Source organism: Chlamydotis macqueenii, chromosome 13 (genome assembly GCF_036417535.1).
Source record: "Chlamydotis macqueenii isolate bChlMac1 chromosome 13, bChlMac1.mat, whole genome shotgun sequence".
Lineage (NCBI taxonomy): Eukaryota > Metazoa > Chordata > Aves > Otidiformes > Otididae > Chlamydotis > Chlamydotis macqueenii.
The window spans coordinates 453,247-466,212 of record NC_141568.1 but is presented as its reverse complement, the minus strand read 5'-3'; the positions used below and the strand labels follow the sequence as shown (position 1 = coordinate 466,212).

The 12,966-nt window shown below is 53.0% G+C and overlaps 1 protein-coding gene across 1 annotated transcript in view; it reads left to right on the top strand.

Annotated features, from left to right (window-relative positions):
* Positions 1-9,693, top strand: part of ZFHX3 (zinc finger homeobox 3) — a 154,429-nt gene extending 144,736 nt beyond the window's left edge. Inside the window, exon 10 of the mRNA XM_086757796.1 lies at positions 4,416-9,693. Within this exon, the coding sequence (XP_086613922.1) occupies positions 4,416-5,977 (1,562 nt within the window). The 3' untranslated portion in view covers positions 5,978-9,693. The remainder of the gene's footprint in view (positions 1-4,415) is intronic.
* Positions 9,694-12,966: the final 3,273 nt, after the last annotated feature.

Here is a 12,966-nt window from a genome sequence, read left to right as displayed (position 1 = left end):
ACAAACAGCAGCGTAGTCATGGGGCAAATCTACTGTGTATTTTAATAGGATTTTTCCTATTAATACTACAATACTGCAATACTACATAAAAAATGAAATTTGGCATAGACCTTTGGGTGCCCTAATCCCAGATTTTGGGTTTTGGGGATGCTTCTTTCCCCCGCACCCAGTGGGTGGGTCGAAAATGTGAGCTGTGTAGCAAGCACTGGCAGTGGAAGACACTGCTCAGTAGACTAGCACTGACCTAGAAAACTTGATGCAAGGGCCTTATTTCACCCCTGCGACGTCCGCGGCATCCCAGAGCCGTGCCTGTGTCTGAACTGCCACTCCTCCCGAGTAAGCGATGTTCTCTAGAGACTTGCTTTCACTTGGCAGGCTTCTCTATTTGCATCCGACGATCCCTGTTCAAGCTGACTTTCACCAGGGCCGCTCCGCGTTTGCAGAGCTGTCCCGAATCTGATTCCAGGGTCTTGGCTCAGCAACAGGCTGAGTCTGTCTGAGGAAAGCCCGTGACACCGTAACGCCTGTTCGGTTACACCGTATCCCACTGTGCACCTTTGTGTTCTGCGCTGCGGCAATACAGGTCTACCGCTATTAGACAGTGTCCGGAAACGATAGCTTTCTCTTAATTGTACTGAACTAATTGGCAAATAATGAATCATAATACACGGTGTGAAGCCTGAGTAGGATCTGAGCATCTGGCTGGCTCTGGGATTCCTTTTTCAACAGATCGAAAAACTGAGTACAGATGCTGCCGTGTAACGTGGTTGTGTTGTGTTGGTAAAGTTGCTCTCCTCATTTGTCACCCAGGAGGTGAATCTTTGGATAAGATTCATTTGGATTTGGATTTGTCTCTAATCAAAGCCTTAGGTGAAGGGATAGCAGCTCGTGTGAGCAGTGACGTGGAACTTGAACAGCTCGTCTGGCACTGGTGGGGGGACTGGCTGCGAAGCCACTCCCTGTAAATCACAGCGCTGGTGCCTGAAGTTCGCGTGTGCTTTGCGGCGACGCGGGTTGTAACACCCTGCAGGGAGCACTGGAGCCCCGAAATTGAAATGGGCATCTTCCTCTCCCTCGGGGAGTGGCTGTGTTCACCTTTTTCTCCATTGCTGCTCGTCTCTGGCATACCTTGTTGACAAATGAGAAAGAGTTAAATCTCACTGTATTTGTTGAGTTCTGCCCTTTCCAAAGATGATCCACTCTCTTGGAGTGAAGATGCTTTTTCCAGGAGAGCAGCAGAGGGGATTCCTTGTGGCACGGTTGCTGATGTCCGTGTCAGAAGGTCCTGTCAGAGAGCAGAAGAGATCAGAGTGAGTTTTTCTGGAACGTGGAAGAGCTTTCCGCTGGGAGGTAGGGCCTCTGTGAGGCTTTTTTGCATAGTTACGGAACTCTTCCCACAACCCCCAAAGCAAAAGTAAAATCATTCTTGACTACATGTCAAGGTGTAGGATAGATTGTTGTAATTAAACCATTTTTAGAAGAGTTGCTGTTAGAGATTCTTCTGTTCAGGGCTGCTGCCCATTCCCACTCTTCAGTCTCGTCCTGGCAGCGTGCCTGTCGGGCATCGCCGTGCGGTACTTCTGTTCCTACCAGAGATCTCGTTTCAGAGGCCAGAACCAGGCCAACAGGATCGCTTTGGCAAATTATATTGCCAGCCCATCGCAGACAGCTCTGTGCTGTTTACTTAGTACCCCAAATTTATAACAAGATCTAACATTACTTTTTTGCACTGCAGTCTATGTTGTGGCCTTTCTTTTTCTCCGAAGACCAGTGCGTGTCCTGGGGAGACGGGGCACGTACTGCGGATGTTAAAAGCAATCAGTGACTGCCTAGACAGGACTAAGCTATTTAGAAAGTCAAACAGACTATTTGTGGCCTTTAGATAAAGCTCCAAAGGTCAGGCCATCTCAGCTCAAGCCTGTCGAAGCAGATAAGGCTGTGCATCCAGGAATGTCATGAATTAGCCACCGCTCCTGTGCTCGAACCTCTCAGGGACCGTGCAGCTGGGACACATCGGTTTCAGTGGTGCCTGTCCATGCTACGCCTGTATCTGAGATCTGGAAGGCTGCTGTGTGGTGGCTCGCTTCATAAACTTCATACCATCACAAGTTGCTGTTGGCTGGATTCTGCGTCAGAGCGGATGCGGGTCTCGGAAGGATCTGAGCATCTGAGAGAATCCATCTGAGCTGGATTCTCCCGGCTCTTGGCCGCCCTGCCCACCTGCGGGCTCCTCGGCCAGGCTGGGCTCTGCAGAGCCACGGTGGCTCTGCCTCCTGCCCCGCACTCGGGAGGCCAGCGCCGGGTGCAGTTTTCCAGCGGCAGTGGATGCGTACAGCTCTGTAGACAAAGCGCTGTTCACAGCAGGGGTGATGTGGCCAGGTTTTGGGGAGTGCTTTGCTCCCCTCAGCTGCCAGCTGCTGCTCAGAGCGCGACGCTGCCAGAAAGCGGCCCCCGTGCTATGTGTTGAGCAGTGTGGATTCCTTCTGGGCTAGGCCAGCTTCGCAGAGCGTGGGTGAGGGACGGGCTCTTGGACCCACCTGTGCTGGCAGCAGTCCGGGGCAGGGTGTCTGGAAGCCTGAGGAGCGCGTGTGTCCTTGCACGGGCTGTCTTCTGCTCGCTCCAGCAGACTCTGCCCTGGATCTGGCCATCTGCTCGGGCCAGGGACCTGGGGATCGGGCTGCCTGCTGGCAGCAGGGATGAGATGGTTGAGGATGCCCACACTTGTTCCTCAGGATCCGTTATGATGATTTAAGACCTCCAGGATCAGTGGGGTAGCTGCAGCTCAGACAGAGCTGTTGGCCCCAGTCCCTGGCTGTGGTTGTCCCTTCACAAGGCAAGGGAGCTCCATAGCAGCTGGATTTCCCTGCCAGGAGTCACCGCCTGCCCTGAACACAGCGCCTTCCATGCTGGCGTGCTTCCCCTTGGAAGAGACTTCAGGCTGCCACCCTGCCCCAGCTCATCCCCAAAAGGGGCACTTTCTCCTCTCCTCTCCCACTGCATGTGTCGCAGAAGAGGTACAACCTCAGATGAAAGTTACCGTGCCGCCGTGGCTCTTTCCAGGTTCATTCTCAGACCGCCTCTGAGCAGTTTCTGTCACAGCCGTAAGCACTGGGGCTTTGTTAATGAAAGGCTGGATTTTATTGATGAAAGTTTTGTTAGTGAAAGGTTGGATTTTGTTGAACGGTTTTGTGGCAGGGGTGGATCTGGCAGCACCTACCTGGCTCCGGAGCCACGGAGCGTACGGAGCTGTGCCTGCAGACTGTTAGAGTTTTGTTTCATTTTTATTTTTCCCAAGCAAAGTGTTCCTTTTCAGGAGCACGTTTGCCAGCTGCAGTGGACGTAACTAATGGCTGTGACTCGGGGAGCCACGCGCCTCTTGCCCCCAGCTGCTGTCAGCCGTGAGAGTAGAGATTGGTGCCGGGGAACTGTGCTGTTACTGGCTGTTCCTGCTGTTGGGAAGATGGGCAGGCTTCACATTCCACCATTAATCTATCTCTTTTGTGAGGAGGCATCACGATGCTTTTAATTCCACCCAAAACACGACGTTTGTGCCTGGCGGGGCTGTCTGAATACCGCATGAACTCTGAAATCGCTCAGGAGCTGTGCAGCCAAAGCCTCTTACAGTGGACGGAGGAAGGGCTTGCATCAGAGGTTTGTGGATTCGTGAACATCAGCCTAATATGGACAGAAAACCCGTAGATGTGGCCTGTTCAGTCCTCGTCAGTCGCCATGGCCAGGTCTTCGTAGTCTGTGGGGATTTTAAGGCTGGCAGTATCTAATGTTACGCCGTTTGGCACAGCTGGAGCCCGTTGGCCCCGGGAGCAGTTAGTGCAGATGTGGGAAGAGTTCCTGTCCATGACATCAGCTGTTAATCCTCTGGGAATCTCAGAGGGGTCAGCAGAACAACAGCTACACTGTGTGTCGTGGGCTACTGACATCGTGTTTGGTGCTGCCAGGCAACATGGCCAAGCCGTGGGTGACGAGGGCTGACGGCAGGGCCCCACGGCACATGGGTGACGAGGGCTGACGAGGCAGGGCCCCACGGCTCGTGGGTGACGAGGGCTGACGAGGCAGGGCCCCACGGCACGTGGGTGACGAGAGCTGACGAGGCAGGGCCCGACGGCACGTGGGTGACGAGGGCTGACGAGGCAGGCCCCCACAGCACGTGGGTGACGAGGGCTGGCGGCAGGGCCCTGTGGCACAGGGCCTCAAGGAGCAGGGAGAGGAGCGGTCGTCCTGGAGGAAGGGGGGGCTCTCCCACCCACGCTGCTGCGGCATATGAGCTGGGGCCGGTCGCTGCCCTGGTGCAGAGGGGACGGCAGTGCAGGGGCAGTTGCGGGGTGGCCCAGGGTCACCCTGCCTTGTGCTTTCTGCCTGCCAAGTGACTGCTCACCTCTCTCTCCTCCCTCTTGCAGCTTTAACTTCTCCCAAACCCAACCTGATGGGCCTGCCCAGCACAAGCGTCCCTTCGCCCGGCCTCCCCACCTCTGGATTACCAAATAAGCAGCCCCCAGCCACGCTGAGCTCGCCCACCCCGGCACAAGCCACGGCGGCCGTGGCCCCGCAGCAGCTGCCAGCGACGACCCCGCAGCCGCAGCAGCCGCCCCCGCCACAGCGCAAGGAGAAGGAGAGCGAGAAGGCAAAAGAGAAGGAGAAGGCACCCAAGGGGAAGGGGGACGCCCCGCCAGGACCCAAGAAGGAGAAGGGGGAGGCGCCGGCGGGCGCCCTCTCGGCCCCACTGCCCGCCATGGAGTACACGGTGGAGCCCACCCAGCTCCAGGCGCTGCAGGCAGCCCTGAATTCGGACCCCACCACCTTGCTGACGAGCCAGTTCCTTCCCTACTTCGTCCCCGGCTTTTCCCCCTACTACGCCCCGCAGATCCCTGGCGCCCTGCAGAGCGGGTACCTGCAGCCCATGTACGGGATGGAGGGGCTCTTCCCCTACAGCCCCGCGCTGTCGCAGGCGCTGCTGGGGCTGTCGCCCGGCTCCCTGCTGCAGCAGTACCAGCAATACCAGCAGAGTCTGCAGGAGGCATTGCAGCAGCAGCAGCAGCAGCAGCGGCAGGCACAGCAGCAGCAGCAGAAGGCGCAGCAGCCCAAAGGAAGCCAAACCCCCATCCCCACGGGGGCTGCCACCCCAGACAAAGACCCTGCCAAAGAACCCCCCAAGCAAGAAGAGCAGAAGAACGCACCCCGCGAGGTGTCCCCCCTCCTGCCCAAACCCCAAGAAGAGCCCGAAGCAGAAGGCAAGGGCGCGGACTCCCTCTGCGACCCCTTCATCGTCCCGAAGGTGCAGTACAAGCTGGTCTGCCGCAAGTGCCAGGCGGGCTTCGGCAACCAGGAGGCAGCCAGCGACCACCTGAAGTCCCTCTGCTTCTTCGGCCAGTCCATGGCGAACCTGCAGGAGATGGTGCTTCACGTGCCCACCGGCAGCGGCCAGGGCAGCGGCTCGTACCAGTGCGTGGCGTGCGAGAGCACGGTGTGTGGGGACGAAGCCCTCAGTCAGCATCTCGAGTCAGCCCTGCACAAACACCGAACAATCACAAGAGCAGCAAGAAACGCCAAAGAGCACCCCAGTCTATTACCTCACTCTGCCTGCCCCCCCGACCCCAGCACCGCATCTACCTCGCAGTCGGCCGCTCACTCAAACGACAGCCCCCCGCCCCCCCGCCCCCCCCCGGCTTCCCCCCACGCCTCCAGAAAGCCCTGGCCCCCGGCAGCCCCCCGCGCCCCACCGGGGAAGCCGCCGCCGCCGCCTTTCCCTCCTCTCTCCTCATCTTCAACGGTTACCTCAAGTTCATGCAGCACCTCAGGGGTTCAGCCCTCGATGCCAACAGACGACTATTCGGAGGAGTCTGACACGGATCTTAGCCAAAAGTCAGATGGACCGGCGAGCCCGGCGGAGGGGCCCCGGGACCCCGGCTGCCCTAAGGACAGTGGTCTAGCTAGCGTAGGAATGGACACCTTCAGATTGTAAGCTTTGAAGATGAACAATGAAAATGAATTTAAATAGAAAAGTTAATAACAAACCAATTTCAAAAATAGACTAACTGCAATTCCAAAGCTTCTAACCAAAAAAAGAAAAAAGAAAAAAGAAAAAGCGTGGGTTGTTTTCCCATATAACGATGCCGGTGGGTTTTACATTTCTTTTTTCCTTTCCTTTTAATAAAATAAAATGTAAAAAAAAAAAAAAAATCTGTTACATTTGTCCTTTCAAAGGTACTGTTGGTCTGGGAGACGAAAGCCCGTGCTGCCTCCTCACTGTCTGCGGAGCCGGTGCCCCTTGTACATTGCCCCTTTCAGTAACGCCCCGCGGCGATAGCACAGCAGAGGCCGGCACGCGCTGTATGGGAAAGCAGCCCACCTTGTTACAGTTTTAAATTTCTTGCTATCTTAGCATTCAGATACCAATGGCTTGCTAAAAGAAAAAAGAAATGTAATGTCTTTTTATTCTCAGGTCAATCGCTCACACTTTGTTCTGTTTTCAGAATCATTGTTTTATATATATATATATATATATAAAATTTCTTTTGTTTGTTTTTGGGGGTTTTGTTTTGTTTCGTTTTCGTTCCAGAAAAGGATTTTTTTTCTTTTTTTTTTTCTTTTTTTTTTTGTCCTGTTAATTTAAAATGGGCAGAAAGTATTCAAGAGAAAAACAATGTGAACTGCTTTAGCTTTTCGGGGATTTTAAGGGTAGCTTTTCTGCTGAAGCCAATTTCAAGGGGAAAAGTTAAGCACTCCCACTTTTCAGAAAAAAAAATCACACAAAGAGTGTTGAGGACTCGGAGCTTAAAAAATAAGTTTTAAAACAACTGACTTTCTGTATTTATGATAGATATGACCATTTTTGGTGTTGAGTAGATTGTTGCATTGGAAATGAACTGAAGCAGTACGGTAGATTTAAAAGAAAAAACCCTTTTGTGTACATTTAGCTTTTGTATGGTCCAGCTGACGGCTTCTCATTTGATGTTGTCTTGTTCATTCCTAGCCAGATAGATTGCGATCCATCGACTCGCCCAAGCTTTTTCCCCTTTGTACCTTTACTCCCCGTTCCCCTGTCCTGTAATCTTCCACTTCTGGTCGCTACCTTCATTTCTTAGAGGGTGGCTGCATAATTATTTTATAAAAACTAAAGAAAGAAGTTCAAAGGGTTTTGGGGGGTCAGTAGGATCCCTTGCAGAATATTTTTTGTTGGGGGTTTGAAACTTTTTAAGGCGTATACATACAATTTACCTATGTCTGTTACCCTTGTGCACTTATCTCTTTCTTATTTTCCATTTTTCCTTTTTTTTTTTTTTGTTTTCTTGCCCTCTTCTTTTCCTCATTTTGTAAATGATTCAAAGACTCTGTTCCTAAACTATAAGCGTTTCTTTCTGTTCATGTAATTAGGCTGCACTCTGTTCCTTCTTTTTAAAAAAAAAGGTTTTGTTACATTTTTTTTTTCTCTAAAGGAAATTCATGCTTTAAATAAAATCCAAAGACATACCCTTTCACCACTGGTGCAGAATGAGCAAAAAGGATTCTTTTTACTTGAGAATTTGTTTCTGATTTAAACAAACAACTCTACGTTTAAATAAAGAATAAAAAAAAGTACCCAGGTTGTTATCTGTGCTTCTTCTGCAAGCAGAGAGACAACTGCTAGCGACAGCCCAGCGCAGCCAGCGGCAGGTTTCTCTTTCCAAGTTCTCTCCCGTGGTGGGAGCGCAGGGCGTGGGGCCGTGCGTGGCGTGGGGCCGTGTCCCGGCCCGCCCCGGCCCTGCTTTGGGAGCCCCCAGGCGCACGCACGCACGCGTCTCTCACGGCCTGGACTTTGAAAGGAAAACTTTCTGCTGCTGAAATGTAGGTTCTGGAGACAGAGAGATGCTTGCTGGTTCACTTCTGTAGCCAAATGTCAACAGAAACAATCTCTTTCCCCTGCCCCATTTCCTCTGCCCCAAAAGTGCGAGAGCCTTCTCCCCATCATCTTCATCCTCCTCCTGCTTCAAAAGGGAACTTCGAAGACTGTGAACGCAGGTTCCTCCCGCCGCCTCCGGCTTCGCCTCCCCGTGCTGAAGCCGCTCGTGGACTCTGCGAGAGACTGGAGCATTCGAGATGAACGTGGGGTTCATTTTCCAGCGGGACGCTTTTGTTTTTACGGATTTTTGGTTTTAGTTCAATGAAAGACTAGATCCTGAACTGTTGTACATATTTCTAACTAGGCTAATGCACAGTGCAAATTTCTTTTTTAATTGTTTTTAAGTAGACGATACTAAAGAGAGTACCACCCGATATTCCTACCATTACCCAGCTGTAGCAGAAGGTTTCAAAAACGGAAACAAGTACACAGAAAGCATTTGCTGTTTTAACAAACTGTTTTCTTTTAACAGAACTTCTTGTATTTCTCCCCGTGTTTGAGATGAACATTTTTTAAATTCTAAAGTTGTACAGTTTTTGTTTTCCATTATTTTATCTTGTTTGTAATTCTATGAAATATATATATATATATATTTTTTGCCATTTAACTGTTGTATGTTACTCTGTATCATATAGAAGTTTTTTTGTTTGGTTGGTTTTTGGTTCTCTGTGTGACACGTTAACAATTTAACACTAGCTTTACCTGTCAAATTCCGCAAGGTCTCTTTTGGAAAGCCTTTTGTTTTGTCTTGTTTTGTTTTGGTTTTTTAATTATATTGCTTGGTCATAGTGCAATTTCTCTCTCCTTCTTCCCCCTCCTCCTTCCCGCCCACTAAAAGGTTTTATAAATTCATTTCCTTGTGTTTTTTCTCAATGTTTCTGGAGACTTTCAGTGTGAGGTTGCCTCCTCCTCTGGCAGCCCGGCTGCCCCGGGGCCGGAGCTGGGACCAGCACCCCCGGTGCCTGGCCCCCCGGGCACCCCACAGCCCGCCCGGCCGCCCCCTCGCGCCGTGGGGACGCCGCCGGCTTGGGACCCCTGAGCCCGGGCACGGCCCTTCCCAGCCAGGGTCAGCGCGGGGCCGGGCGCGAGGGAAAGATTTTACACTTGGCATTGAGCAGGTTTCTGTTTTATTTTTAATAAAAAGCTTTTTTAAGTGGTGAAGATGGCCAAAGTTTCATACAATTGAGAATAAAGAGAGGCGTAAGGGGTGTGTCAGGGCCGCCCAGGGGCCGGTGGGGGGCGAGGGAGCCGCTGACACAAGCTAGCACACTCGCTGTTCGTGGAAATATATTTTGCTTTAAAAAAAGAAAAATTAAACTTTTACATAGAAGCAGAAATTGGGTTGGTTGGTTGGTTGGTTTGTCGGCGCTGAGATACTGCCCACTGTGAAACACAAAGCTTGGACTATTTTTGTTTGTTTGTTTGTTTTTGGGGGGGCGAGTTTGGGTAGAACAGAAAGCGTAATGCGGTGAAGAGGGATTTGAACAGCCTTTGCAATGTACAAAAAATAGAGCAAGTGAAACCAAAAATGATGTTCTTGGTGTTTTTCTATAATGTAGTCTTGTTAGCTTTTTTTTGTTACTGTAACAATGCTGATCTCGAACTGTACCAAAATACATGGAGACTAACGGAAACAGAAACCACATGGAACTTTCAGAACTTTAAAAGATTTGTCACAAAAGACTTTGTTGTCATAGTTGAGTTGACTGTAGATGGTAATTGAATATACTCCTTTGGAAATATTTCATCACGTATGTTTCCTGCTCATTGTGATACATTAAAAAAAAAAATGAGCAAAAGCTCTCGTCTCCGATGTCCCCGCTTGTGCGGTGCAGGGTCTGTCGGGGTGGGTGTGTGCCGTGCTGCTCGGCTCGGCTCGGTTCGGCGCGCACATCCACCTTTGCTGCTGCAGCCAGGCGCTGCCACAGAGCCGCGTGTCCGCACGCCCTCGTGCAGCGCTGGTGTGCGCACGCCAGTGCACGTGTGTCCACGTCCCTCCCCGCACGCAGGCGTCTGGGCGCCTGTCGGTGTGAGAGCGCCTGGGCTGGTGCCGCGGGTTACTGTTGGAGTGGAAGGAACGAGCCAAATAGCGTGGTTCATAGTATGGCTTCGGGATGGTTGTGTATGAAAAAGACATTGCAAGTGCATTTAATTTTACAAAATGATGTATAAGAATTCTGGGCACACTGCTCTAGTTAATGGTTAAAGGGAAAGCACAATGCCTTTATGGGTTGAGGTCATCTTGAATCTTTGAACCACGCTAGAAGTGAACTAAAGTCGCCGTCTGGTTTCTCCTGCTGAGCAAGCCCAAAGGAGATGAAGGTAAGAAAGGTAAGTGGCTGACTCGCTGCTCCTCCCTTGCTTGCAGTGCCTCCCGAGCAGGAGGAAAACTGGATGAACTGCTGGGTGTTAAACACATTTCTCCTACCAAAAATTGCCCCTCACAGCAGAAAATGCTTGAAATTCATTAGTAAGGACCACGTCCGAAAGAGCGCCCCGGGGGCTACCGTTCGTCTCTAATTTATAACTGCAGCAATAAATAATTTGAGGAACCCACCGCCCCAACACCGCAGATGGATGAGCTGTCTGTTGAGTCCGGGTGTCCTTGGCCGCTCTCCCGCCTCACTGGAGTGAAGGGCTGCCTCCCTGTCACCACGGAGTGAAAGCCTGGGCTCCGCCGGGTCCTCAGCCCAAGCAGAGGTCATGGGGAGGAAATCCTGCAGCTCGTGAGGGCGCGGGGCCTTGCTTTAGTTAACTGGGTCAGGACGTTTGCTTGCGAGCCAGTAAGTCAAATAATTGGGTTGCTGATGCACCTTCAAGAGGAAAAAACCAAAAAGGAAAACCGACACTCGTACTGTTTCAGGCTACAAAAATCCATGAATTATCAGTTCAAGGCGTCAAAATTGCCAAGTCTCTGATGACGTCTGGTGCGATGGCATAACCGAACCAAGCCAGCCAGGCCCTGGCCCCGTTCCGCAGCCCTGTCAGAGGAGATCCCGCGCCCCGGCGAGGGAAAGGGCGAGGGCGATGGCGATGGCATGCAACTGCCACTGCAGCTCCGACCCCCAGAGCTCTGTGTGGGCCGGGCTGCCCTGTCCCAGGCTCAGGTGTTGCTCTTCTGGCATGAGCCTAACCAGGATCTGGATTGCCTCTTAGCTGTCTGGGGGTTTTTAATGGAAAAAAAAAAATCCGTTCTGCGTTTTCCACAAGTGGATGAGACTGCAGCAGCACGGGGGTCGCCGGCACAGCCCTTCCGCTGTGCCGCATCAGCGCCGTCGCTGTTGTTCGCAGACCTGCCGTTCTGTAAGATTCTTATGTAACATTGCCTTTTATTCCTGGGTTGCATTCCAGTTTGAAACAGCTACGCTTGAGCAAGCACCTCTCTAGTGCTCAGAAAGGTGTAAATGGCCTCCAGTAGCTGCACAAGCTGCGAACTAAAAACCTCTACGAGGGCCTCTGCTCAGAGCAGCGCATCAGCGGAAATTGTGCAAACCTCTGACAGAAGTTAAAAGGTTTTTCCATGCTGCGATTCTGGTAAGAGGAGAATGGAAGTGATTTTTAATAACCTTTCATTGCACCACCTAACAGACAAAGAAGAGATTCAGCTCTTACTAGTACACTCTTACAGGCCCAAAACACGTATTTATAAAACCAGAGCCGTGATCAGGCGTCCACGACAGACAGCAACCTTGCCGATGGACTTGGAGCAGCGTTCCCGGCGGGAAGGTGCCTCTGGCCCCAGGTGCAGCCTGCGTCCTGCTGTCGCTGACGCAGCAGGAGCGGGGACTTTGCCCAGCTGCCCCGGGGAGACAGCCCGGGCAATCCCCACGTCGCAGCCCCGCATGCGGTGCCACAGGACACCCGGCGTGTGCTGACACGGAACGAGGACGCTCCGCTGGGCTCCCCGCTGTCCCCAGCTGGCGTTTCCACAGGGGATGCTGCCTGGGTGCTCAGTGGAGCCTGGCACACGAGCCCCCGGGTGCGGGGCCAGTATGGCACTGGGTGCAGGAGCCGGTGCAGCCACATCACACTCAACAGGCAGGGCCCTGCGGCACTCAGAGGCTGTGGATGGAGGATGCCTTCCAGAACGCGCTCCCTCCTGCACCCACTCCCGGCGGCACAGCCCTGCCAGACGTCGCAGCAGCTGCAGCTGCTCCGTGCGGACGCTGAGCCACCCTGCTCCCGGGCTCCTGAGCAGTGGCTGAGCCCTTTGCCCGGCCCTGCATGCCCTGCGCGCAGCCCCACATCCAGGCAGCACAGCTGGCTCTGGGGGCAGCCGGGGCGACAGCCATGGCAGTGCCACTGTGCAGCGCAGCGTGCAGACATGCAGGTCAGCGCAACAGAAGGTCTGTTCCTGCACCAGCACCGTGGGTACCGGCTTCCCTTCCTCGCTGCCAGCCCAATGCCATGGCCAGCGTTGCCAGTCCCCGCGCGGGCCCCCAGCATCCAGGCGAGGACAAGGACACAATTTCAATGCTGCCAAGCGACAGAAGAGCTGCATTTGTAAAGGGATCCGAGGCATGAAGCAGTGGATCACTGGGACTAAAACAGGGCCCAAAGGACCACCAAAGCCTTGCCAGCTGTCGGGTTCCAGCACAGCCAGTTCTGCTGCGTGCTGTGGGACGCCTCCTGCCCTGCCCACTTTGCTGCAGACTTGCTGCAGCGCAGGGCCTGCTCAGTGCCCGGGCCGGCGGCTGCTGCAGCCCCCGGGGTCGCAGCAGCCCCTGGGGAGTTTGGGCCGGGCACAGACCCCCTCTCCTGAGAGCAGCGGCTGGAGCCACGTCGCTTCCGCAGCCAGCGCTCTGCTGAACGGAGCAGGGTCCCACGTTAACGTCTTTGCTAAACGACATCTGAAGTCTGCTAAGAGAGCCGACATCTGTAATGCTGATGGATGCGCTGAGGAACTACCAGCAGGCCCAGGCTGTGCCAGCAGTGGTGAAGGGTTAACTTCATCAGCGCTTGAACTACAAACGTGGAGCCCGTTCTCTCCTCCAAGCTCGTTAACAATGTACACCTGATGATCTAAAGCACTAGAGAGTCATTTTAATTAACGCTCTGCCAGAGGGGATGTG